General features: G+C 47.8%; 7 protein-coding genes across 7 annotated transcripts; 3 read left to right on the plus strand and 4 right to left on the minus strand.

Annotated features, from left to right (window-relative positions):
- Positions 1-5,357: 5,357 nt before the first annotated feature.
- AO090023000739 (putative MFS transporter) lies at positions 5,358-6,532 on the plus strand (the record flags this gene model as incomplete). The annotated part of the gene is made up of 5 exons (XM_023235739.1): positions 5,358-5,576; positions 5,637-5,748; positions 5,847-6,028; positions 6,086-6,130; positions 6,182-6,532. 5 exons carry the CDS (start codon positions 5,358-5,360, stop codon positions 6,530-6,532), a joined length of 909 nt encoding a protein of 302 aa, XP_023090732.1.
- A 2,698-nt stretch (positions 6,533-9,230) lies between these two features.
- Positions 9,231-11,046, plus strand: AO090023000740 (carotenoid oxygenase family protein; the record flags this gene model as incomplete). Its single annotated transcript, XM_023235740.1, has 3 exons — positions 9,231-9,296; positions 9,351-10,938; positions 11,009-11,046. 3 exons carry the CDS (start codon positions 9,231-9,233, stop codon positions 11,044-11,046), a joined length of 1,692 nt encoding a protein of 563 aa, XP_023090733.1.
- Positions 11,047-11,876: 830 nt separating this feature from the next.
- AO090023000741 (uncharacterized protein) lies at positions 11,877-12,449 on the minus strand (the record flags this gene model as incomplete). Its single annotated transcript, XM_023235741.1, has 2 exons — positions 11,877-12,317; positions 12,420-12,449. 2 exons carry the CDS (start codon positions 12,447-12,449, stop codon positions 11,877-11,879), a joined length of 471 nt encoding a protein of 156 aa, XP_023090734.1.
- A 2,910-nt stretch (positions 12,450-15,359) lies between these two features.
- AO090023000743 (putative raffinose synthase protein Sip1) lies at positions 15,360-18,199 on the minus strand (the record flags this gene model as incomplete). The annotated part of the gene is made up of 3 exons (XM_023235742.1): positions 15,360-15,380; positions 15,422-18,049; positions 18,101-18,199. 3 exons carry the CDS (start codon positions 18,197-18,199, stop codon positions 15,360-15,362), a joined length of 2,748 nt encoding a protein of 915 aa, XP_023090735.1.
- Positions 18,200-19,260: 1,061 nt separating this feature from the next.
- On the plus strand, positions 19,261-20,262 carry AO090023000744 (flavin monoamine oxidase family protein; the record flags this gene model as incomplete). Its single annotated transcript, XM_001821200.1, has 1 exon — positions 19,261-20,262. The coding sequence occupies one exon, from the start codon at positions 19,261-19,263 to the stop codon at positions 20,260-20,262; it is 1,002 nt and encodes a 333-aa protein (XP_001821252.1).
- A 215-nt stretch (positions 20,263-20,477) lies between these two features.
- AO090023000745 (zinc-dependent alcohol dehydrogenase family protein) lies at positions 20,478-21,710 on the minus strand (the record flags this gene model as incomplete). Its single annotated transcript, XM_001821201.3, has 4 exons — positions 20,478-20,522; positions 20,578-21,024; positions 21,099-21,488; positions 21,549-21,710. The coding sequence occupies 4 exons, from the start codon at positions 21,708-21,710 to the stop codon at positions 20,478-20,480; spliced, it is 1,044 nt and encodes a 347-aa protein (XP_001821253.1).
- A 1,214-nt stretch (positions 21,711-22,924) lies between these two features.
- On the minus strand, positions 22,925-24,358 carry AO090023000746 (fungal specific transcription factor domain-containing protein; the record flags this gene model as incomplete). Its single annotated transcript, XM_023235743.1, has 2 exons — positions 22,925-23,444; positions 23,508-24,358. 2 exons carry the CDS (start codon positions 24,356-24,358, stop codon positions 22,925-22,927), a joined length of 1,371 nt encoding a protein of 456 aa, XP_023090736.1.
- Positions 24,359-27,120: the final 2,762 nt, after the last annotated feature.

Raw genomic sequence — 27,120 nt, forward strand, 5'->3', positions numbered from 1 at the left:
TATCGTCGAGGCCTCTTGAAAAGCCAATACAGACCGTATCAGCTTCCTTTTATGGAAGTCACTCGGTCATTGTGTGATGTCAAATGACCATTGTTGACAGTGCACCGGGGATACGGCGGGATTATACAAAAGTAAACCAGATAAAGCTGAAACAGCCACCATCATTGGTTAATCACACGTCGTATGCTAATGGCATATGACGGTAGAAGGACATTATGGTTCATGAAATTCGGAGATCAGCATTCGGTATTGCATATCAATAGACTTACACTGCCCAGTTGGCATCGGCTATAGGCCACAGACAGATAGTCATTTTTAGGACCGAACCACTGTCCTGGGTCCCTATGCTATCATGTCTGGGGTGCGTTGAAAGAAGGTCTCCACCTGGTCCCCTGGTACAACGGTTTATGCCATTGTGGCCCTCTTGGCCATTACGGTTGTGGCCACCGAGGAAAAATGGAAGGTAGATTCAATCCTCGTGGGCGCCGACTCATCTCAGGTCTAGACACCCTCTCCTGAACTGGACCTTCACCGAGGAGGGCTCCACTCGCCGTGTCACACTATTGCCTCCGAATACCAATACCTAGGTAGGTAATTAGCGCGAGTTCCGCTCGGTGTCACCGACAGCCTCGGCCGAATTGATGGGACGTTCTCTCAATCCAAGTAGCACCAATTGGCGCCATCCCGATTGCTTTACATGAGCTTGGACTCAGAACAACCAATAGGAGAAAACAGTAGAATAATTATTACATGACCAATGGTGACTCCCGTGACAGAGCAACAGGGTGCGGGGCCAAATCCCTAAGAATGCGAGGCGATCTCATTAAGTGACGTGAGAGTTTTGGACTAAGATAGACTCATCATAGTCGTTGTTGAGTCGCTGGCAACGGTCTGTGTTCAGGAAGTCCCGGCCAATCGATCAATGGCGTTTGAGAGAGCCGCATTCAGTGATGATCCACGTATGCTCTTCCAGGAATCCATCCATTTTAGTTGAACGAATAGAGTAAAGATCACTGTAACCGATGTTGCTAGTGTAGTATATATAATACCGTATAATATTAATTGAACATAGCTTCGTTGTACACAGTAATCCAATGCATGGAAAGTTCATCACGCAAATCTATCTAAATCATGTCCAAAGAAAGTGTCTGCGTGCGAGGATCGAATGGACGAGATTCCTACTTAGAAGATCCCGCATTCACCGTCTAGAATTTACACCAGACGGGGTAGGAGGAAAGAAAAAGATAGAAGAATGGAGAAGGATAGGGCGAGCTAGGAAAGGTAATAATGCGTCTCTCAGGGGGGGGATCTTTTGGTGGTTCCGAGGGGTTGCAAGAACTGTATGGAAGAAAGAGAAAGTATATGCCGACCAAAGTTCCTGCCCATGCTACCATGTATTAAGGTGAAAATGGTTCTCCTCGTAGACTCAGCGGACTCAACCGCCACCACCAATGCACTACTCCTCTGTCCCAAAGTTTGGAAGTTCTTTGTTGAAAGTACTGACAACGCATTCTGAGTGGTAGTGCTAGTGAAATTAAAGGTATTTGAAATCATTCTAATTCGTGACCCACCAGCAACAGAGACCCAGACATTGCGACCGCACCGGAGCTATCAAGCAGGTTTTCTCGGATCACGATGTATATGTCTGCTCATACTAGGTATAAGGGGCTTCTGCTCAAAACCCAGCTTAAGAAGACGAGGTCGAATTGGTTGAGTTTTCCGCTATTTTAAGTTTCCAGAGACTTTTACTGACAGGTTTAAGACTGGGTGGTAACACACCCGAACTGTACCGACCATATCAAAACGTTGAGGCTATTCCCATCACACACAAGAAGGCAACAGAGAGGAAGTTACCCAGTCGCCAATAGGGTCTGGGCACGCTCCAAGTGAATACGAGACTCTCGTCATCGATTTTGCGAGAATTTCAGATTGGAGGGCGCACAGACTTGCCCTAACATATAAGGCTGCGATGAGATGGAAGATCACTGACTCGTAGCCATACTCCAAAACTTAATCGCCCTAAGAAAATAGTTGGATGGTCCCAGTCCACTCCAGTGATTCGTTTGATCATGCTAGTGGGACTACCATTTGTTTCACATCATCTGGGGACAAAAGTTCTCTCGGGCTGCTCGTTCACTGCGCCGCATCCCGTAACAGGAAGGCGGATACTGAGTTGGATTGATTGAAACCATCTTGGCCCACAACCCCAAGTGGGGGAGTCAATGCGATATCCCCCTGCGGTACATCTTTCTACCTAATCCAGTTGTCTTTTCGAAGCCCTTGATCATGTGTGATGTGGATTGAGCCACCATGGTATTTACATGACGCAGACTCGGCACCGAAATGACGGAACCCTCGGCTCGAGCCAGAGTCTTGTATGTTATGAACAATCCTTTATTACCAGGTATCACCAGGTCATGTCCATGTGTGCTTAATGATACTTTGGAGACAATTCCAAGCAATTCAGTATCCGGAACAGTACAAAGGTCATGATCGTCGATATGAAGCTCGAAAACCTTATGCTGGGTTAGTATTGAAAGGATCCAAGGACATAATTATCTTGGGAAACGTTCTGTAATCCCTTGTAGCTTTAAATGAGCCGCTTAGTAGCAACTAACGTCAATAGTGATTCCACATCCCCTCACTATAGGCAACCTGGAAGTACCGGTATGAACGTGGATCGGCGATCGGAAAGTTCTTTTCTTAACTCCCTAGACCATGACCATGCTAATAACCAACTCACAAAGACCTGTTCTCGGATTAGCCGGTCCATAACCAAATCCTTCTACGACATAGTCCCGGTGAAACAAAGACTCGTATTGCGCCAGTTGAATAAGGATCCACTTACACATACCTAGTATCAGCCTGAATAGGTAGCTCCTTTGTATCCTTCTGTATTTTGACAGGCTCTCCAGGGTTACATATGTCTTATTCTTTCCTAGTCGGATAGTGGCGCCGTGCAACTCACATGAAGGCGCACCGACTAGTAGTGGCTTTCTCTTAGCGCCAGAGACAGAAAAGCCTGCCAGCCATTCAAGACCCCCAAGACTCACCCAGTTCGTGCTTTGGCATGGATCCCCCATGCCTTTTTACAGGCTAGTGTTTTAGGAACAACTAGACGTCAAAGCTCACATAAAGTGCCATGGTCACTATCGAAGTTTATCTCAGATTGGAATAAGCTCTCATAATGGTCGAAGTTCTTAAATTGTTTATTCCCATTCGGATCTGTCGCCAAGTGTATTCAGTCCACTCTTATTGCGCGCTCTTTGCCGCCCAAAAAATGACTAAACTGAGCGCCAATTGAATGTATGAGAGAGAGATGATATGACTCCATTATCAATGCCTGATGTTCAGATGGCTGTACCGGCACCTCACACGTCGTAGAACATTAGTATTCGTAACAGTTGCAATTGTGAGTCTATGTTCATTCGATTAAGCTTGCTGTGATCGCTATGAAGCCCAAACTGACGTATAATTAGTACATAAAAACATATCGAAATTTGCTCCATTACGGTACTAGATGAGACCCGTGTTGTGCGGCCAGAGGTCGGCACCGTGGATTTTCAGAACTTGATCAGAATTACAACTTATCGAGCAATTGACCCTGAATCTTACGCCAACATCTGTGGTGTTAACAATAGTTACTCATACCGTGGTGATTAATTTCGAAAGGATAGCAGCAAGGAAAAAGCATATCTCTACCCACTCCTCATCGGGCACAATCGACATGCTCTTCCCAAGCATTCCAATCGGATGGCGATTTTCTATGTTTTTCTTCAAGGATTTCCCAAATTTTTGCACTGCTCGCTGCTATACGTGATACATTTATGCAAGCTCACATAACCGCCGACTTCTCGATACTGTTTCCCTATGGGACCAAGACGAAGACAATAGCTGCGTTAACAGGGTATTCAAGAATGAATTAAATGGCTCCGGTATAGGCCTTCAAATTGACTTGATTAAGACTTTTCTCGGCTTTTTATCGGGGATATTGTCATACGGGCGGAGCTCTTCCATAGCCGTAGTGGAGCCGTTCTCAACTACCTATTCTCGGCTGCACAAGAAATGCAGGACCACTTTTTGCACAGGTAACCATGATATAGCTTTCCAACTCACTGCTCGGGAAAATTTTCCTGGAAGAGATCTAGGTCTACATGAGTCTTCTGTAGCTCTGAATCATGATTGGCGTAATGGAAAGTGGCACGTCCTATGGTGGACCGGCATTCCGAACTTGTAGTGCTTGATGGTCAGGAGCCAATACTGAATGATGACTGCTGACCTTTCTATTACTGAAATTGAGTTTTTTTAAAAAGGTTAAACTCATACATATAACCCTATAGGGCTACTTTGCTTTGAACCGTATTGATCCGCGCATCTAAAACCCGGAAAATAGGAATCTGACAAGATGGCCGATACCATACACGCTGGAGAAGGCTTTACTGGTGACATTGAAGAATTGAGTTTACTCACACCCAGATATGATAGTTGGCTGGAAGCACCACGTGGAGAACGCATGGAAATGCATCATGATCGGTGGAATCTTGCACGTGGATCTGGGACGTGAGCCGGTAAAAGAGCCGGGTTTCGTCGGCTTGATGCCCGCTGGACTTTGGGTCCCTAGTGTATATCGGGTTCCTTCGTAGGTTTCGGGAGCTAATGTGGAGATTACGTAGAGTGGCTGGATGGGTCTATGTCTTAAGGTCATTTCAACGCCGCTGGATATCCTGTACTGTTGTCTGTATGTATGTACATGTGTACAAAGACACCATATAGACTGGCTCAGTAAACCGGTCTACGTTTACTGCTGGAACTTAGTGAGTATTGCTAAGCGTGACAGGGCAGGTAAAATTCTACGGAATGACCGAGACCGCGTGCTTTAGTCTTAGGCAGTGGGGGGGCGAAAGAAAAAAAAAAAAGCTCCCCACTATCAGTTGTTTATTTGGCTCTCGGACACTTTCCGTACGCTTAATCTTATCAATCAGCGGGTTCCTGTCTTAAGGTTACTACCAATCAATGTCGCCGGTTCCCACACTAGATCAACCTGGGTGTTTTTCCAACTTTTAAGGCCAATTATTCTCTCCCGTGTTTCTAGATTAACACACCGGAGGGAGACTCCATTTGGTCATAGCTACCATTACCAAGCCCACTGAAATCTAATCTGATAACCTTGGCCCAAAGGATTTTGGCCGCTCGCTGCCACGCCACATTCCGGGACTTCTCAATAAATACTACGTCCATTCGTCCTGCCTTCCTCGACGTTCACTCGACACCTCTACGTGCCGAGCATTATTGGAGTTGCGTTGGCTGTCGACTCAAGTGGAGGACCACACCCTAGCTGAAAAAAGCTTGAATAAACCATGGAGGCGTCCGAGAAGCCAATCGCTACGGCTACAGTTGACGAACCTGTTAAACCTTCGTCGCCGGCCCAGGACCAGCAAACCGAAGACAATGGAGATGGGAAACAACCACCTCCGCTGATTGCCAAGTTAATCGCCGTCTTGCTAATCTCCTGTATTAGTTTTGGTTCGTCATGGAGCTCTGGTGTCACAGGTGCTATGAAAAGCACCATTAAGAAGGTATATACCTTGCCCACGGCACTTATTGACACGAACATGATCTGATTCACGTCCATGCAGAAAATGAACATCTCGAATACCCAGTTCTCTCTTCTCGAAGCAAGTGAAGACTTCATGGTAACCCTGCTCATGCTGGGTAGCGGCATTGTAACTGATCGAGTGGGAGGGGCCGGTTAGTAGAGCTGTGCTTTACTTAGTGGTAGGGGCGCGAACTAATATGTGTTTGAAACCTAGAAATGATTATCTACGGTAATGTCGTCTACACGATAGGGTCCATTCTAGTTGCTGCCGCGACTACTGTTCGGTCGTTTAACTTTATGGTCGGAGGAAGAGTTATTCTGGCGCTGGGCGATATCGCAACGCAGGTTGCACAATACAAAATGTTCTCGTCGTGGTTCCCTCCTAGCAATGGTTTTGCCTCTACACTTGGACTCGAATTAGCCATGCGGAAGGTATGTCTCTCATTACTTCCTATGCAGAATGGAAACGAGATAAACTGACCTACTTAGATCGGCGGCTTTGTAGGTAAATCGACAGCAAATCCAATTGCTAAAGTAAGTGTTGTTCCCAAGCCATACTCAAAAAATTGTTAACCCATGAAATAGAACACCGGCAATTTTGCCTGGGTATATTGGACGTCGGTATTTATGAACCTATTTACCAATGCCGCAACCGTTGTCTTCTGGCTCTACAGCCGCTACTGCAATCGACACTATCAGGGCCGACAGGACAAAGCGACCGGTGAAGTTCTGACCGAGAAGAACAAGAAGTTCGAGCTCAAGAAAATATTTCAACTTCCATGGATGTTCTGGTGTATTCTGGCGTTCTCCCTATTCCAAACAAGTGCTGCTCTGGTCTTCAGTCAGAATGCGACCGAACTCGCAGAGAAACGGTTCAACGTAGACTCAATCAAGGCTGGCTGGTATAGTGCCTTATCCCAGTACTCTGGTAAGTAAAAACCTACGTGTCTGCTATATCCGTGCTAATTTTCGACAGGATTCTTTCTAGTGCCCTGTTTGGGTGCTTTCATCGACGTTGCTGGAAATCGGGCAACTGTTTGTAAGTATAAATAGGTGACCATCCTATATAACCCACAAAGCTTACTATAAGCCAGTGTGTATTTGCGGAGCCGGTATGCTTCTATGCATGACATTAGTGAACTTTGCCTCGTCCAAAGCAGGTACTGGCGCAGCGTTTGGCATATATGCCATTGCCTCTGCCTTGGGCCCCACCACCATTATCGACGGAATCCGTACCTCCCTATGGCACCAATCTGTGTTTGGATCTGCATACGCAATCAAAGTGACCATGAATAACGCGTACGTTTGTTATAAGCCGTATCAATGAGAACTGGGCTGACCAGCTTGGCAGAATGAATATCATCGTACGAATTATTACAGGGGCACTGCAAGACGCAGATGATGATTCATATCGCCGAGCCGTGCGGGTATATCTTTTCTTAGCAGCGTGCAGTGTGGTCGTTGGGTTGGCTATCTTTATTGGATCCATGTTGACTGATGAACTGGGCCTTTTGCAATGGACTCGAAAGAAGAGGCTTACCTATGGCCCTGAAATTATCGACCGCATGAGAGAGCGCAGCTTAGTGACATATGGACGTCGCAGCTGGTGGATTTCATTATGCTGTTTTGGTGCCCTTGTCCTTCTTATATTAGGAAGTTGGGCAGCATATATATGGGGAGCCGTTACAGGCCACAATTCTTAGTTTATATAGTAGTGTGTTAGTACTTAATGAACTTGAGCATCTGCCCTGGTTTCACTGTGAGACAAAACCTACTGACATATGAATGGCTATTAAATGATTCTTAGTGAGGTCCGTGAATGTTATCAGTTCCCCATGTCCATTATCAACAACTAATGCATGGATTTAAGGAAAATGTTGAATGATGTCTGAGGTCCTAGAGATCTCCTAAAGAGGAAGCTTCGTATTGCCCCAGCAGTGTCGCGGGGCCATAACCAATCACATGAGAGGAAACGGGATAGAGTTTCGGATGTGGAGGAATTCCGCCGGACTGTTTAATGTTAGCTAACATGATCTGATCTGATCTGATCTCCCCGTCTCACCATATCTTCATTGAGTGTAATCGGCTGAAGCACATATCCCTCGGTTTTCATTGGATTATCTCTTAAGCGACTACAGGCGATTGTTCTTTATTAACTGTCATCGACCCAGAAGGCTCCATGCTTTTAGTCGCGGGTTCCCTCCCCTGTCTATCCATACTGCGTGCATCCGAAGTACTCAGTATACACCTTTCTTCGCAGATATCTTATCAAGTAAATTACTTTACAAATCACCAATCATGATCCGAAGCAATTCCGCTGAGGCACAGAACACAACAGGTGTGGAGCACCGGAACTTAAACGGTTTATGGTCTTGTCACTTTTGCTTCGCCGATTTTCAGCGATACGATCATCTCAAACGTCATATAGCTACACGTACGTGAACTACCTGCACTTTCCCTAACTAGGTAGCCCGCTGAGGGTAAAAAGATACATCAGAAAGACCCTATCAATGTGAGTTTTGTGGCTCACCATATAAACGAGGGTACGTTCTTGGCACTCGCCGCATTTAGGGCTTTTAGGCAAACTCTAGCGATGCTGACGCAGAGTACTCCACAGGGATGCCTTGCGGCGCCATTGGAAGTCATGCTCCGCTCGGATAGAATCCGGTCAGTGTATACCAGAACCACGCCATGGTGGCAAGGAAAAGCACGCTTGTGATGGCTGTGCAAAAGCGAAAAAGTCATGTAATGGAGAGCTGCCGTGCTCAGAGTGCTGCACACGCGACCGAATATGCACTTACCAACGTCTCCACCAACGCGAGGAAGTGACTTTGCAAAGTGGATCTAGTGAATCGAGTCAGGAACAAAGCCCACCGAGCGACAACCGTAGCTTAAACCATTCAACCTGGGACCTTGGGCTCCAGACGTTCTACCCAGGCAGAGACGCTTGGTTTGAAGCCTATGGCCGTTTGGTTAGCTCAGGGAGAGTGCCGTCTATGCCGGACCCTGGAAGGCTTCGATAGCATACGTTCATTGTGAACAATGTTTGAGTTGGCCCGTGGAACCAGGGGTATTCAAATCCTCCACAAACGTGACAATTGGAGTAAAGCTGATTCGCCGACATAAAATAAAAGGTTATGTTAGCAAAGAATGTTCGTTGCGTCTTACTCGGCATCAGTCGAATTTTGAAGCCATCTCTGCGTTTATCGTCATGCCGATGAATTCCGCAAACATTGACCTCTTCTTCGGCTCTTTTTCTTTTCTTCTTTTCTTGGAATTTGCAATGCTACCATGTGAATGCACCTCAGTAATGGCATCTTGAATGTAATAACTTATTGTTATTACGGGTGTCCGTGCTTCCCAGTGAACTACTGGGGCATGATGTGTGGATACGATCGTCATATCTCCGCATTCATGACCTGGCGGGTTACCTCCACAACTAACGCCGGAGCATACCACGGCACTAGCCGGCTTGAATATTAATCACTCGTTGCTAATTCACTGATGGACATCTCTATTATATAAGGATTGATTTCTGACCTGCCGATATCTCGTTTGTTCAGATCGCTCCTCATACCTGAAACTACAATTCTCTTATCACGCATATTGAACGACCTTGTTATTATCAAAAAGGATGACTATCGCAACTGGTGCTACAGAGTCCCAGACTCACTTTAACAATTGGCCCAATGATTTAGGGGTAAGTAGTAATAGGGCTATCTAAAATGTTCATATCCATGCTGACAATAGGCAGTTTGATGCCAACTACGAAGAGAGGTCTCCTGTAGAGCTCATAGTCACCGGCCATATTCCCACTTACGCTGCGGGAGTTCTCTATCGCACGGGACCAGGCAAATACAAGATTGACAGGGAGAATGGTGACACATTTCAAGTATCGCACTGGTTCGATGGCTTTAGCGAAACGCATCGGTTTCAGCTTGTTGCGCCAGATGCCACCCACTCTTCCCTGAGAGTCTTCTACAATTCCCGCTTCTCGACGGACTATCTGATTGAGCAAGCGAGAAAGACCGGCCGCCTTGATAAAATCAGCTTCGGTCAAAAGCGCGATCCTTGCAAGACAGTATTTCAGAAGGCCCAGAGCGATTTTAACCCCGATCCCTCCTCAGCCAACGTCGGCGTGACACTCTCCGTCAACATGCCAGGTCTTGATAAAGCCTTGGATGAAAACCGACCCAATATCGGACGCTGGAATGGTTCTTCAGGAATACAAACTCTGTATGCAAAAACAGATTCCACGTCTTACAAGAAGCTCGACCCAGAGACCCTTGAACCTGTCGGCCTGGCGTCACAAAAGGATCTACACCCTGACTTGGATGGGCCTTTGTCGGCATCCCATGCACGTTCTGATCCCATAACGGGGGACGTTTATAATTTCAATCTCGCTTTTGGTAAATGTTCAACCTATCGCGTCTTCCATGTGTCTGCCTCAACAGGGAAAACCACAATCCTTGCTACGTTCGAAGGAACACCTGCATATCTCCATTCTTTGTTTCTCACAAAGGACTATGTTATTCTCTGTGTGTGGAACTCTCATATCAATCCCGCTATGCTCGAGAAAGGCAGCTTCTTGCAAGCCATCCAATCATTCGATGCATCCCAGCCTACCAAGTGGTATGTTGTGGACCGCACCCAAGGTCAAGGGCTCGTCGCTACATTTGAAAGCCTTCCATTCTTCTGCTTCCATACGATCAATGCATGGCAAGAATCTTCAGCAAGTGGCACCGGCGTGGACATTGTAGCAGAGCTTGTCAGATACGATAACGCCGATACGCTGCACGCTCTATACTATGAGAAGCTCGTTTCCTCATCGGCCGAAGCGAAGGCCCACGCCCAGATCAAGAAAGACACTTACCGCTCAGAGTTTGCCCGTTTCCGTCTCCCAAATATCCCTGTCAGCCCTAGCACCGAAATTAAGACTGCGGCAGCTGAGTGGATGTCATGCAAAGCCTTTTCACCTGAGTTGCCAACTATGAATCCAAAACTGGTCACGCAGAAGCACCGATACACGTACGCTATTACTGCCCGCGACAAATCTACCTTTTTTGATGGAATAGTCAAATTTGACAGCCAAACCAAGGAAACGCTCCTGTGGAATGACCACGCCCAGTCTCCCGGAGAGCCAATTTTTGTTCCCCGTCCGGACGGTTTGGAAGAAGACGACGGGGTCCTTCTCAGCGTGGTGCTGGATGGATACTCAGGTAAAAGCTATCTGCTTTGCCTTGATGCTCAGACATTGAAGGAACTGGGTAGAGCGCATGTCAATGGACCGATTGGATTTGGATTCCATGGTCAGCATATTCCTTCGAATGGAGTGCCAACCGGTGATTACTAGCTAACGTTTTATCTTTTTCTTTTTGTTGTTCATTTTTTTCTGCTTATTATCGCTTGAAGTGGAGAGCTGGATGTCGCCTGTTCACTCTTTTAACTAATGGTGCTATGCTAATCAATGGAGAGCTTGACATTGCATTGTTTCGCTTTCTGTTTCATATGTCTCGGTGGCCGAGGTTGTTCTGCCCTATGTTTCGATCGTATGTTACTCTGAAGTGCTCTATAAGTAACCTTCAGTGTTTTAACTCAGAAGTAAAAATACGCTTGAGTCTAACAGTGAATGTCCATCACACAAAACCCTTCATTGAACGAATATATTATTTTCCGTGCGAGGGTGTTATCAATATCGACAGACACAGTGTCAACAGCCTACCATGTCGAAAAGTGCACTGTGATATAGTATTAGATTAATATCATTCTATACATATCCGTATCTATATGCCCTCCCACACAGGTATATTATTAGTTATTATAATCATCTAGCTCAGCTCCCACTTGCAGTCAGAAGCCTCCACATCCTCACCATCCTCACCATCCTCACCATCCTCAGTCGGGAAACCCCTGTACAGACAGTATCCATCCTCCTCGTGGAAGTTCGCAATGACATCCTGGCCATCCCCACTGAGGACCCATTGCACGAAATCCTGTACCAGTTCCTTGTTATCCGAGTCCTTGGAGGTGATGATATCGGCCGGGTTGAGCAGCTCTTCGTATTCGTCGCCGCGCTTGTAGATCTCCAGCTGGTCTGCAAGATCCTTGTCCGTGTTACTGAGCCTCAGGTACGGTCCACGATCGGTGACCGTGTATTCTCCGAGCTTGATCGTGGCAGTCAACGCCTGGATCGGGTAGTCTATGTACTGGTGGTACTATTCGGAGTAGGCGATGGCCCAAGAGACCTTTTGCAATCAGCAGATTAGCTCTTCCAACCCTCTCAACCATAAAATACAACCATAAACCAGAGATAGAAAAAAGGGAGAGAGAGAGAGAGAGAGAGAGCTGACTTATCAAACCGACTCGAGAACCGCGCTGTCCCATTCTCCCCCGCATTAAACAGCTTCGAGAACGTCTCCGTAATATCATGCTCATCCTGGATATCGGCTGTGCTATTCTTCCGCCCGGCGAGGTAGAAATGGTCCCGCAATGTGTAGCACGGCCGTTCCTCGTAGTCTTTGCAACTGTCACCGAAGCACGGTCTCATGCTGTTCGAGTCCTTGTATTTACAACCTGAGACGACCCCGTTTTTGATTGCGATTTGTTCTGCAGTTTTGTGGTATGTGATTCCTATGTCTATGTCTACTTCATTGGTTTTACCTTCTATGAGACCGCTTTGGCCGGCACCTCCGTTGCCGATGCGGGTGAGATTAAATCTGTTCTACAGGGATGAATCAGTTTATATACTACCTCCTCCGCCCATCGGCTGAATACTAATAGTAGCCTTTTGCGAACCAAGACCAAACCAAACCACAAAACAGACGAGACGGGGTGGTTCAGCTGAAAGAATCATTTTCCTATCATGACTTAGGGTTTGTGGCCCAATACCCACTGTGGCTTCCCATAAGGTGAGCCGACTATGGAGCGTTGCCCAGACTCCATCAGGGCTTCTGTCCAAGACAGAAATGTATGAATCACTTCGCATGGGCGCTTCTCTAACGGCGCGCCATAGATTAGACTCTCTAGCATGATGCTGCACAACATATTTTCTGCATCTTGCGTAAAGATGCGTGGCGCACTGCATTCCCTGATACAGAAGGTCCAGACCTGTAGACTGTCCCTTTTGTATAGTAAGGCTCTCTTCAACACCGATTGGTTTCCAGCCTCCATAATGTGGATCGAAATGCATGAACCTTCGTACTGAACTTGATGGCCAAATTTTAAAATGGACCAAGTTTGGAGATTCTCGGAGGCACATCTTTTCATAATTTTCAGAGATTAAGGACTTTAGGCGGACCGGTCTCGCAAACTATCAATATTTCCACTTCCTTCGGCTGGGGAATATCATTTACTTTGACAAGTAAAGGTTCGTATGTGCTAACATGATGAAATCTTTCCATTGAATTCGATAGTCGTAAAAGTATCCCAGTCACGATGGGGTTTTCCTTCCGGCCAGCGATTGCCGCGCACTCTTATACCACTGGAACATGGAGTTGATGGCTTCGGAAAGCTCAGCACTGCTTGACTTGTCGATGCAGCATGTGTCAACCCACGCGTACCCTAGACCGTCCACAAGTGCTTGTTTGCAACATTTTTGGATCTTCTGGTATCCAAGCTTGTAGCGTGCCTCCGATGAGTGGATTTCTTGGAAGGAGACTTCTTCCGATGGCCATGTGTGCGATAGAATCGCATATGGAGGGAAGTCACTTGCGAACTCAGTCAATTAACAATCGCATATTTGAACAGCTAGATCAGATTGCTTATTCAGTCAGCGTGGATCGGTACAACTAGAATTCAGATGATGGAGTTTGCTGGGTTGCCAACTCTCAGCAAATGAGGGGTCGAGGCAAGGCTGCAACTTGCAAGCCGATACGACCTTTAGGTCTACACTAGTTATGATCACGCATACATTTATTTTCCCACGCTTTTCGGTCAGCGCGGATCTCGGACTTCTATGAACCTGTGGTGTTGACAGTCAGTATGTGAGTTTCAGCTTGGGAGCAGCCTGGGAACTTATAAAAATGCATGACTAAGCCGGACTATAACATCATCTCGCTGTCTCATATACTGGATACAACAGCCGTTCTAGTTCAAGGCTTCCTCTATCTTCTCCATACCAAATACATGGGGCGACGAAAACATGAAGCGTTATCGCGATTCACAACGAACATCGCCACCACACACACACAGCCTACCATAGAAGACAATGACGTCCCCAAACTCTCTAGTCTTGACGCGCCAGTATCCCCCCCTAGGAAACGGTCCACAACAAAGGCTACACATTCGAGCAATGCCTTATCAAACTTGAATTCGCCAGAGCAACAAACCGAAGCAGCCTCTAATAAAGAGCGCCTCAATCTAGCCGCCATCGAAGCAGGCCAGGTCGAAGTCACCGATCACCTATCCATCTTCTCTTCTCGACTCAGCCAATCCGCCCGTCCTGCAGTATCACAATCACCTCGATTGCAGATCCCAGACTGGGTATCCCTGTACCAGCGCAACCAGTCTCCAGAAGGAAGACACTTCGTCATCCATCAGCATGACCACCCTGTTGCCGGACCGCATTATGATCTCCGGTTGCAGTTCTCAGACTCTAGTTCTGTCAGCTGGTCTATCATGTATGGATTACCCGGTAACCCTAACAGTCGACGATTGAACCGCAATGCAACGGAAACAAGGGTGCATTGTTTATGGGTTTGTATTCTCTACCTATCTCTACATCTATCCACCTTATGCCATAGAAGCTAAGGAATACCCGCAGAATCATCTCATCGAAACCGCATCCCCCCGAACAGGAAGCATGATTATCTGGGACACAGGGGAATATGAAATTCTCCCCTACCAGCCCGAACAAACACAACCTGAAACAGACGACTCCCGATCCGATCTCTCCTCAGATACATCCATCTCAACAGTAGACTCGAAACCCGATAGTGCAAAGCTCCACCAAGCGTTTCAGAACGTATGTTCCCAAGCAACGCCTTTCTACAAATCCTCTCCCTATATTTCAAAACCCCTAACGAAAACAGCGCAAAATCCGCCTCCGTCTCCACGGAACAAAACTCCCCCAAAACTACACTATCATCCTCCGTCTGGACAAAAACATAAACTTCAAAAGAAACCCCACCACACCCCGAAAACGGCGTCGTCGAATGATCCCAAACCTTAAAAGAGGACCTAGTACCTCCACCTCTAATTCCTCGCCACCTCCATCTAAGAGTGATTCAACAGGAACGCCGGCTCCTGGCGTTTCGGATCAAACCCCATCTGCGTCTGAGACTCCCGGTGGAGAACACTCGGATGAAGAAGATGATATAGACGAACAGATTCGGGCTAATAATGCCTATCCTGGGGCGGTTAACTCCATTGGGTCGGTTCATCAGCGGAGATGGTTTGTTACTCTTGACCGGGTGAATTCGGGATTCGTGGCTGAGGCTGGGTCTGGACCTGGTAGAAAGAGGTGGGTGAGAAAATGGGATCCTGGAACGGGGCAATTGTTGGGGTTTGAGCCGTTTTATGTTCGGGGGCCTGAGGTTGAGAGCAGTGTTGTTACTGGGAGGTTGGGGAGAGATGTCTTGGAGGATGAGGGTGTGGAGGGTTTTGTGCCTAGACGGGGGTGGAGGGCTGTTTTGGAGTGAGTATTACGATTATTCTGCTCGTTGGGTTTAGTCGATAGTTATAAGTATTATGAGACAGGCATTTGAAAGGCAAGTATGTCTTCAATTCAAGAATCTATAGACTAGTCTAATACCAATATAGTGGCCTAGATCATGAACGCAATTGCCTGCTATATCTTGTTCGTATATGCAATCAACCCAAGAATACCTGCACAATAACTTCATTACTCCATCCCGGTTTCAACTTCATCTCCCGCCATGCCGTCAGAATATCCACAGCCAGTACTTTGGACTTTTCATCATCCCCTTCCTTCCAAACAGTTTTCCGTGGTACAGGGTAACCAAGAATTGTGACCATGAAGTCGTCCTCGATGCTCCAATCAGGCAGGTCAGATATATAGATACCCAATGTACCAAGTGCTTTGAGACTAATATCGAAGCGGAGACGCCCGTTTGCCTCCACGTAGATGTCAGAACTCACTATGGCAGCTGAACCGGTCATTTTTCCAAGCAGTCCTAGTACTGTAGCGTGCGTAGGATTCGGTTCTCTAATGTCACTGGAATTTTTGCGCTTCAACGTAAAGGCCTGGGTGGGGTATGCGGTCAAGATCTCCCAGTCTTTGTCTTCTAACACTATTCCCACCAGCGCGTTTCGGTCGATTGGCTTTATGAGGTCTGTTATAATGCCGCTTGTGTGAGATCGGACTATGTATTTCGTATCGTAGTCATCATGTATACCCGGGAATTCTTGCAGAGACACCAAACTGGTTCTGCGATTTTCAGAAACATTAAAGAGGCCGAGAATCCCACTTCCAGTTCGGGCCCAGCCAGTATAAGTACCCACCCGTAGTACTTGGCCAGCGTTGTAATCGTGGTACATATCAATGGTGCGGCCTACTAGACTAGGCCGAAGGATTACCGTAGTTCCCTGGGTGGTTGGGGCTGTTATCTCATTAATGAGCGAGATGTTATGGTTCCCCGGTTCGTCAGTAATATGAACTGGGCCGCCGGAAACGCATCGTGCAGCTGCGTGGAAAGAGGCATATGGATGACTTGTTTGGAACATATCCCAGTCAGGTAAGACATTCAAGTAGCGGGTGAGGAGTGCGTTATGGGCATTGCAGAAGACATGCCATGTATGAGACGCTGGTACTTCTGGGAAGAAGTCATCGGAGTTCCGCAACGGAATGGTAGGCTTATTAGTGGGCAGCTGTGAATTGAAAATAGCCTGAGGAAACATCGACATGCACGAGATTGCCTTAGTCCCGAAATACCTCAGAGAAGATATGGACCAAGCATCCTGATAGGCTCGCGTGAACTTTCGCCGATCCTCTGGGTCTTTCAAAAGGTCAAGAAAGAATTGAGCATCTGTTTTCACGGCATCGACACCAGCAGATGCAAGATAACTATAGAACTCGTCATAGAATCGTTGGATATCATCTGGGTCGATGGCGAGTAGTAACTGCTTTTCAAAGGCCTTGGTAATTGGGCCTCCCGCTGCTGGATCTTTGATTCTCACTTCTTTTGTTTTGAAGTTCTTAGCTATATCGCCGTCGGGTGAGATGCCACCCCAATAACCGAGCAAGGCATGCCACACGCCGATATGTTGGATATTCGGATGTTTCCGGCGGATGGTCTCTACAGTCTTCTTCAGCCCTCGTGGAAACGCGTCTGGATTGGCTTCGAACTGTTTCCATCTCCGCTTGAATTGGGAATCACCTTCATTGTCTAAGGTTTGCCAATTATCATCGATTATGAGGTTAGAGATGTTGATTCCATGGGATTTCAGTGTATCAAGGGCATCGAAGATCTTCTCTTCCGTTAAATCCTGCCCTAAGCCATTCCATGTGCAATATGTCAGACCATCGTACCACTCAGACAGCCATTGTGCCTTGGCGTCTTTTTCGACTAGTACGACATCGTCCCCAGGAGGAGAGACTGGAGTTGGAATCCGATTAGTGGTCTCTGCGCTGTAAGGCCGAACTAGCTTCCGCGCCTCGTAAATCACTGCACTTATTGCTACCTCAAAGTTGGCTGCTGCGGATGCCAGTACTTGAAGGTTTGATGCAGTAGTATTGTCATTGTGCGACTTGATCACTACCTCACCATTGTCACCGGACCCAAGGACGGTCAAAACGTTATTTATGCCCGAAACAGCCAGAAGTACTACGTGCTCCCCATCATCTCGAAGGAACGAGCATAGAATGGCGTCTTCCGTTAGTCTAAACTTTCCTCGTCCGTGTCTGGGTCCAAGCCACGGAGTCCATACCCTGACTAAAGCAAAGTATAAGATTGTTCGAGAAGGTATTCCAAGTACTACATTAGTAAGTCCAGGCTGACTATCTTTAGCTGGTCCAACATTTCCAGAGATATGCCACAAGGTCGATCCAGGGGCTTCACTTTTGCGGGACTCGACTTCGAGATTATTTGAGATGCCATCGAAATACTTGCCTAGCCCCTCGTTTGCAGATGTTAGAGAAAGCTGTGCCAAATTGATATTTTCTTCTTCCGGTCCTTTTGCAGCAAATACCAATTCTCCATCCTTGGTGTTCTGCTGTTGATTCACCCATTGCCAATCGCTATTTTGGCTGACTCTGTATCGGACAGTAAACTGGGCGCAGCCTCCATGTGATGGCAGCGGGATTTCTCCGCAAAACACATGGCGATAAAACTTATACTCTGATTCATGTTTGTTCAGGAGAGAAACCACCGGGCTTGAGCTTTGCTGAAGAGGAAAAGCACCCCATTCAGGGCTCGTGATGTTTTGCCATATCTGAGCTTCCCATGGCTGCTCGGGGAGTGAATGGCTCGACTCTATCACCACAGTAAATCGAACCTGTTACACTATTAGAGGCTAGGGCTATCATGAGGTAGTATAAATGTTTACCGTGTCATCTTCCCCGGAACTTAGAACTTGCTGAATTCTCTGGGGACACGTTACTTGCCCCAAGGGAGGAAAACAAGTGATCCGAGAGAATAAGCTCATCTGCGCCGGGGGGATTAATTGGGTCCGCGATTGACTTCTATAAGAACCTGCGCCCGCTCCTGGAGTTTTTGGTTTATTTCCAGTATTGATCGGCATTGAATGTGGTGTATCTGCGAGGTGACCTGGCTGGGGTTGACAAGGGGGATTCGAGGGAGAGTGAGTTTATTGGGGATTATATCCTAATTCACCCGAGGAGGGAAGGTCGGGGGAAAAGTCGGTGATGGATGCGCGATGAGGTGTACAACATGCAAAACGTCCATTGAAGTGGCGTGAGGGGAACAGGTTTAGCTCTGCTCTTCTGCTCCATCATTGGCTTATGTTTCTTCCAATCACGGGAAGTATTTGTGCCCCAATTTGGAGTCTCACTGTCACCTTCTAGCTTGAAGTCATATTCAATGTGGCTGCAAACTGTGTCAGCCAAGTGATATCAATGGAAATCACCTGGTACACCCCGTGACAGCTCTGATTCACAGTCACACATATTTGCTTTTCTTCCCAATGGCTCGTATCTGCTACAGCTGCCGTGATTGACAGCACGTCTGTTCAGCTTGTCACACATTGACTACTACGTCGCTGTTGTATCTTTATGAATATATTGATTTTAAACACTCGTTGTCAATATGTACTCTGCCATCACCATCATTCTATTTGTCCTATTCCCACTCATCTACGGATATCAGAACCTTCCCAATGTTGACGTCGCAATAGTAGGAGCTGGGTTATCCGGCCTGAGTACAGCAAAGGATCTCGCAAAAGCCGGCAGGTCATTTGTGATATTCGAAGCTCGAGACCGAGTCGGCGGTCGCGTCCTCAATAACCAACTACCAAATAAGGGAATTGTAGAAGTCGGCGCTCAATTTGTGGGACCAACTCAGGGCAGAGTACTCGACCTGGCACAATCACTTGGCTTGTCAACTTTCAAAACGTTTAATTCAGGCAATACAACCCTTTTCCGCAATGGAACACGCAGCGTGTTCAATGGAACATTCACGACTGGAGATGTGCCTATTTCGCCCGAAGGCCTAACGCAGGCTTGACGGGCACTTTTGTTACTAGATACGATGGCGACTGAGCTGGATGTCGATGCTCCATGGAGTCACTCTCGATCTGTCAATTGGGATAGTGAGACGGTACAAAGCTGGCTGAACCGTGAAGCGCCCCATCCAGATGCTCAGTTTCTGCTCACCCAAGGTCTACAATCGGTGTTTTCCACTGAGCCTCGGGAACAGTCACTCTTGTACACGCTTGCGTATATAGCGGCTGCGGGTAATGCAACTACGCGTGGAACCTTCGAACGCCTCATAGACGTAGCTGGCGGAGCACAGGAGCAACGTATTGTAGGAGGGACCCAGCTGCTAGCCATCAGACTTGCTGAGAGAATCGGATTGAGCAATATCATTTTCAATGCTCCTGTGCGAAATATCGAGTTAAAAGGTGAGACCTACCTTGTCTCCTCGAATAATCAATCGGTCATAGCAAAACACGTGGTCGTTGCCATGTCTCCTCCCCTGGCATCCCGTATCACTTATCAACCATTGCTGCCAGCAGCGCGAGATCATCTCACCCAGCGAATGCCAATGGGATCTATTGGGAAAGCATTCGCTGCATACGCTACTCCTTTCTGGCGGGAGGCCGGTCTCAACGGGCAGGTGGTCAGCGACACTGGGGCCGTACGAATTACTTTCGATAGCTCCCCTGATGATGGTTCATTCGGTATCATGATGGGCTTTATCGAGGCGGATGAAATGAGGAGACTAGATCGACTGCCTGAGCATGAGATAATCGAAGAGATCACCAAAGACCTAGTCCGCTACTTTGGGCCCAGAGCGGCTAATGTTCAGAACTGGGTCATTCAGCGGTGGGATCTGGAACAGTTTTCTAGGGGAGGGCCTGCTGCATATGCACCTCCGGGTGTGCTCACGGCGTACGGTACATCCTTGAAGTCACCGCACGGTAGGCTCCATTTTGCGGGAACAGAGGCCTCTTCTTTCTGGGTTGGGTTCATGGATGGCGCAATTCGATCTGGAGAACGTGTTGCTACGGAGATTTTGATGGATTTGTAGTTGTTCATCACCAGCTTCCGCACCAGTGATTGCGAGTCGTCTCAGGAGACTACCAAACCTTTTCTTGGCAATGGTTGCTGGAGATCTATGTCAGTTAATTGAAGTACTAGCCTGAAAATCCTGTGTATTATGCTCATCGAATCTTTTATTCTCTATAAAAGTTTCATTGATCAGTCACACTCGTTACATTAGGTATCTGCGCTTTCCAAGAACGTTTAATCGATCTTGATTGCCAGCTTTCCGAAGTGCTTCTGGGCCCACTGTAAAGAATATTAGTATAAGTTGTTACCTCTTGAGAAACACAGATAGCCTTACCATGTATTCATAAGCATCCTTGGCCTTGTCGAGGGTGAAGACCTTAGGGTCCACAACAGGATGGATATCGTTAGCTTCGATAGCCTTAACCATGTTGTTCAGTAATTCCTTGCTTCCGACGTATACACCCCGAACGGTACAGATGTTGCTGAGGGTGTCGAGAATGCTCGGCTGGGACTTAGGGTCGACACCGCCGAGGAAACCAATGATGCTAATAACACCCTCGAGCTTAATACACTTGAAGCTCTGGTTAAGAGTTCCGCTACCGCCGACCTCGACGATGTGGTCCACACCAACATTGTCGGGGGTGAGTTTACGAGCAGTCTCGCCCCAATTGGGATCGGACTTGTAGTTGATAACGTGGTCTGCGCCAAGTTCCTTCAACTTCTCTGACTTCTCAGTAGAGGAGGTAGTAGCAATAACAGTCGCTCCTGCAGCTTTAGCGAACTATCATGGATATTTCGTTAGTTCACTGTTCTGAAATTCCATTAGCTAAAGTAGAAAAAGAAGAAAAAGCCTACCTGCAGTGCGAACAAGCTGACACCGCCAGTACCCTGCACCAGAACAGTCTGTCCCGGTTGAAGAGGCTTCAAGCCATATAGAGCGTTCCAGCTGGTAAGAGCGGCACACGAGAGCGTGCTGGCCTCAAGGTGGGTGAGGTTCTTCGGACTTTTCACCAGTCCGTTCTCGTTGAAGACGCCGTACTGACGCAGAGTACCATCAATAACACCACCCAGGCCAGATCCGGCAGCCTTGGGATCAACAGGACCGTACTGGTGTAGCTGGTTGAACAATGTGATCACCTTGTCACCTTTGCTGAATTGAGACACTTTAGGACCCACTTCAACAACCTCACCGGCTCCATCTGAACCCGGCACAACAGGGAAGTTGATGGCGAAGGGGTACATACCCTAGCAGCGCGCATTAGCAGGGAACAAAGTTACAGAGAGTGTATGTTGTCATCGACGTACCCGTGGAATGATAAGGTCGCGATAATTGAGCGAAGCAGCGTGGAACTTCACCAACACATCGTTATCGCCAACCTTGGGAACCGGCGCGTCATTGTAGGCAAGCTCGTCAAAGCCGTTGGCCTTGCCCTGCACGGTCCACTGCTTCATATTCTCGGGGGCCATGATGAATTACTGGGGACAATAAGGGATGAAATAATTGTGATTTGGTATGCAAAAAATTCGACGCTTAGCTCCTTGGTGGAGGGGGTTTATGTAGTTATAAAGCTTCTGGAAGCCTGTATTCTTGACGTAAGTGGGCAGATCCCCACATCTATGACGATCCTCGAATAAGGATTCGGTAGATGAGTAACTGGGAGCCATTCTCTCCGAAATGGTCCATCGTCCGAATTTCGAGAGTCTTCCTCGCCAAATCACAGCTCATAGGGCGGTGTGTGGCCCCCGTTTGCTGATAAATCCGACTCAGGTTGATTTCCTTTTTCGGGTACGAGATGAAAAACACGGCGTCGAAGTGTGGATCTTTCTCGTCTGGTTTTCCACCACAGACCCCCTTCCTTTTCCTAGTAATCACGTGGTTCCTAGAAAGGAAGCCTTCGTAATACTGTTAGATTCTTCTCTACGGAGTACTATATGGACTATACAGCAGCCCCATCGGATTTAGTCCCTCTGTTCGTTCTTCTTCACTAATTCGTTGTTTTATCTTAAATATCCATCTAACTTCATGTACACCTATAGCAGACCAATTGATTTTGTTGATCAGGCCAACACATTGGCTAGGGGTATGCAGCATCATGTTTTTGGAGATGCTCTAGGTTACGCTACTTTATGTCACCCAACTCTAAAGATAATCCGGGATGTAAGGCATTTTTGTCTAGCCTTTCATCTCAAGACTATAATGGAAAGAAATCAGAAAGCAGCTCACGCAACTGGATTGGGTATAGCATTCAGTAAATGGGTTCTAAATGAATGTACTTGGTAGCTCCACTTCTCCTATTCAGAGGCTCCCAGAAGGCCATCATCATGGGCCGCTTGGGATCCTCGTCGAACTATGCAGGGTGTGCGGAAAATCAATCTGTCAGGTTCGCGTTACTGCGTTCCACGCCATTTGTAGCTTCCTGATATGTCAATCAGAGGGCACTGGCAACTGCCATTTATACAGGTGGCGCTGTGAAGGAACTGCCGCTGAGAATGCCATGGGGCACCCTTATATATGCCTTTGACGCTGACTATAAAACAAAACGGCTAGTGCGGTCATTGGGTTAGTAGTTGGCTCATAATCCGAACAAAGGCTGGCATACCTTCAAAATAAGCTACCCAAGGCTCAATTTAGCATATCTCTAATCAGTCTAAGGTTTGCCATTGCACATCACGCAACTGTCTCAAGTAGGAGGCGGTACTGTCTCATCAGGTGGGAGATAGTCTGTGAAGTTGAGGGCATATCCTTCCCAAAAAAGGCGTAGCATTAAATCGTCATTCCCCAACGGTGGAGGCCAATCAGATGTTTCTCGTAGACTCAAGAAGCCGGAGAGTGATTCCAAGAAGGACTCATCCTCGTTCTCTCCCACTCTTGATTCACCATTCAGTGTGGTGATAGGTGCCGACTCTTGGTTGTTTTGCACATCACCATTGGCGTCACTGCTTGGATCCAGGGTCAATATCCGTTCAACAAATGGCGTTCGGGACTCGTGCCGCTCATGCCGTAGCCGCTCACGGTAGACATCGATGGCCTCAGAAAAGCTCGTGAGAATACGATGGTACTGTGCCGCTTGAGGACTCAAGTGTCCTAGTGACCCGAGAAGACGGCATGCGCCGTGGAAGGCATCGCAAATTTCTGAAGTCGTCTGCCCTTCCGCGAGAAGAGAAAACCCCAAGACTAGGCCGGCCGCGAAGAGCCATGCTCTGTAAGTCCTCATCAGTTTGCTGTAGACTAGGGCTATCTCAACCAAGGCAGCATTTTCTTACTTCAAGATACACATATTTCCCCACAGAATCCCAGCCTCGGCTGCATCGCAGCACATTTGTGCCATGTAGGTCGCGGCGTCAGTGCAAACGCTTGACAATTCAGCAACTTTCTCATTTCCTTCTTCATTGGTTTCTTGACGGAGGGTCGTCTTCCTTGGTCGCTTGCCGCGGATCTGTGGCATAATGTGCTGGATCAAAGATTGCCGTGTCACAAGGATGACGCCGAAATAGTAAGTGCAAGCGACATGGATGTTCCCAATCATATTTTCCCTGTAGTCTGGGTTCAATCCCAAATTGGGTTCTTTCCGGGGCCGTAGACGCAATTTGTCCGGCAGTGCTTGACTCCATTCACGCCAGATTTGCAGGAAGTGGTCGGCAGAACTAGCGTCCAACTTCTCCCCCTCAGTGAGCCTCTGGACAATAGCCTCTAGCACCGAGGAGGCCTCGTATGCAGCATTGAGGGCCGAAGTGCGATGGCTAGCTTCTTGGTCGAAGTCATCTACACGAATGTCATCGGTACGGAGTGATGATGTGCTTCCAGGTCTACCTAAGATAGAGCTAGAGACGAGATCGAGCACTCGAATGCTTTTCCCGATCCGTAGCCTTGCGATTCGATTAGCTTCCTCCAGCAACCAGGAGCTAAGAACATACCTTCTAGCTCTGTCCTCTGCAGGCATCTGTCTGTACTGTCCGGAAACATGTAGTCCCAGAACTATAGAAGCTCTTGCTGCTACTCCAATATACATGAAGGCTGCATTTCGACGGCAGGCTCCAAACATATAGAAGGCCATCAACAGAAAGTCACGGGCCATATAAACTGTTGGGTCCTCTAGAAAACCTCCAAACACCATTTTCCTGGCTTGACAGAAGTATCTTGCTGCACATATGAGATCTTCCTGGGTTCTACCTTGGCATTGAGCTCCTATAGCAATCATCATGTATACGGCGGTGAGGTCCTCCTTTACGCTGCTATCCAATCGACCGGCGTTGGGCATACGAATATTATTGGACACCTTTACCATCCGATTAATCTCCTCCCAACTAAAGAGGTCCAAAAGACCACTGGACTTTCTACCACGTAAGCTACAAGTTCAGATTGCGTTTGGCGTAAGAGGCTGATGATGGAGACTCACAACATCTAAGAAGCACTGAATAAGTGCCCATTTCTCTGTCTCCATCAATTCGTCGGCAAAGAAGTCCGTTCCAGTGTCAGGGACGTCTACTTCGAACATCTTGCGACTATTCTGGCTCTCAGTAAAGCCCATGGGGCCGACATAGCGTTTCACGATCGCCTGTAGGAACTGAAGGAACGATACGGCAGCAGCACCGCCCATAAAAACTGATACATCCTTTAGATTAACGTCTGGATCTCACAAGTGGAAGGTCTCTCATTAGGCGCAACACACCTCTCTCACCGCTAGAGCTATACAGCATAGTAGGCCGTTGCCCCGCGGAGGGCGTTGTATCTCGTGTGCTACGGACATCGTCGCTTTCCCGCGGTCGTAGTTTCTCGATAGGGGTTACAGTGTTATATATGATTGCCTGGTGGTCAACTTCCGACGGCGTTAATGGTTGTGGTGGATTAGGACCGCGAGGTTGGCTGGACTGTGTTCCTCGCTGCTGGGGTGTGAATGCACAGGAATCAGCAGCGCCCTTGGTCTGACATGTTCGACAAGGTCGAGCGCCATCGCAACGTTTCTTCGACGCTTTGCAAGCAAGACATGCCCTGACCGAACGCTTCCGGTCTTGTGGTTTGACTCGCGGCCGCGGCATCGGATAGAGGAACGGGGACGGTGGAGAACGACTGGCTTGCGGTCACAACAAAGTTCCCACACTTGCTGGGCGGGAAGTAAATACACCAGGGATTATTAGCCGCTAGTAAAAGATGCGAATAGTAGCACGTAGCAGTACCGAAAGTGGGGCAGTGAGAAATGGAGTTGGAGGAAATGGAGTCCATGTTTCTTATCTGGACAGCAAGGAGGTAAAGAAGGTAATCCCCGGCTTTTGTCAAGACGGTGCGCGGCCCGCACCCCTTCCTCCCCCCGACGGGTAATGCACTTGGTCGTGCATGTTCCGCAAATAAGCGTCATGTATTTGCCTCACGCCAGCAGTTCTCATAGGCAAATGAAAGAAGTCAATCAGTGATAAGCTGCGCCATCATAAGTGTGATTTATCATGCCTTCATTCTATCCCAGAGTTAAAAGGCCACCTAACCTACGCCTTCACAGTTAGAAATCATTCACACCATCCCAAGCACACTACGATATCTCCTGTACTTCATTCAACTGCAACTATGGGCTCTCATCAAGAATCTTGGAGGCGACTAAATGTAGGTGTGGTTGGTGGTGGTATTGGTGGCATGTCCGTCGCTATCGCCCTCCGCCGCGCCGGTCATGAAGTGACCATCTACGAACGCAACGACTTCGCTGGCGAGGTCGGCGCCTCAGTTTCATGTGCTGCCAATGGTACAAGATGGCTTCACGAGTGGGGTGTGGATGTCGAAAAGGGTGACCCGGTCGTACTGCGCAAGCTCATCAACCGTGACTGGAAGACTGGCGAACCGGTCAGTGTCTACGACCTCGAGGATTACGAGGAAAGATGGGGTTATGTCTACAACATGTTCCATCGTCAGTACATGCATGCGATGTTGAAGGACTGTGCGCTACAAGAGGATGGAGAGGGTACTCCAGCTAAGCTCCAAGTTAACCATGCGGTACACTCCATCTCTACTACGATGCTACTAGACGAACAGGTCCAAGCTAACATCCCCTTCAGTGCAAAGATATCGACCTATCCACCGGTGTCATCACGTTCACAAACGGAGTCCAAGCTCAACATGACCTGATAATTGGCGCCGACGGCATTGGTTCGGTCGTTCGTGGTATCATAGGACTTCGTCCAGAGAAGAAGGCTTCAGACCAGAGTTGCCTACATGCCAACGTCCGTACAGAAGACGCCGTCCGACTTGGCCTGGTTGACTACTCTCAAAACAGTGCGCTGGAGTACTGGGGCGGCCAAGAAGGCAAGTGGGACAAGATTGTACTCTCACCATGCAATGGTGGCCGCTTGCTATCGTACTACTGCTTTTTCTCGAGAGAGAAGGGCGACTTCAGCAATCACACCTGGGGCAGTGCAGACCGGCCGGTGGAGGAGCTACTGGAGAAGTATCCAGAGCTCGATCGTCAAGTATTTTCTCACCTATCTATCGGCACAGAGATCCGGCCGTGGCGTTTGTGGGTTCAGTAAGCCGACATCATTCTCCTCTATTGACATCTTGTACTGACGCAAATTCCGCAGCCAACCATATCCATACATCGCCCGTGATATGGTGTGTTTGCTCGGTGATGCAGGTCATCCGGTACAGCGTTATCCCTTAGCATACTAGACGATCAACGAGGCTAATATAATACAGATGATGCCTCACCAAAGCCAGGGTGCCTGTATGGCAATTGAAGATGCCGCAGCGCTTGGAATCCTTTTCAACAAGGACAACTTCACTGGAGATATTGCTGAAACTCTCGCCATCTATGACGAAATCCGATTGCCACGAGCTACGAAGGTTCAATCTGCCGCAGCAAAGGCGGCTTATAATATCAATGAACGGATAGGTAAG

This window comes from Aspergillus oryzae, chromosome 3 (assembly GCF_000184455.2).
Source record: "Aspergillus oryzae RIB40 DNA, chromosome 3".
Classification (NCBI taxonomy): domain Eukaryota; kingdom Fungi; phylum Ascomycota; class Eurotiomycetes; order Eurotiales; family Aspergillaceae; genus Aspergillus; species Aspergillus oryzae.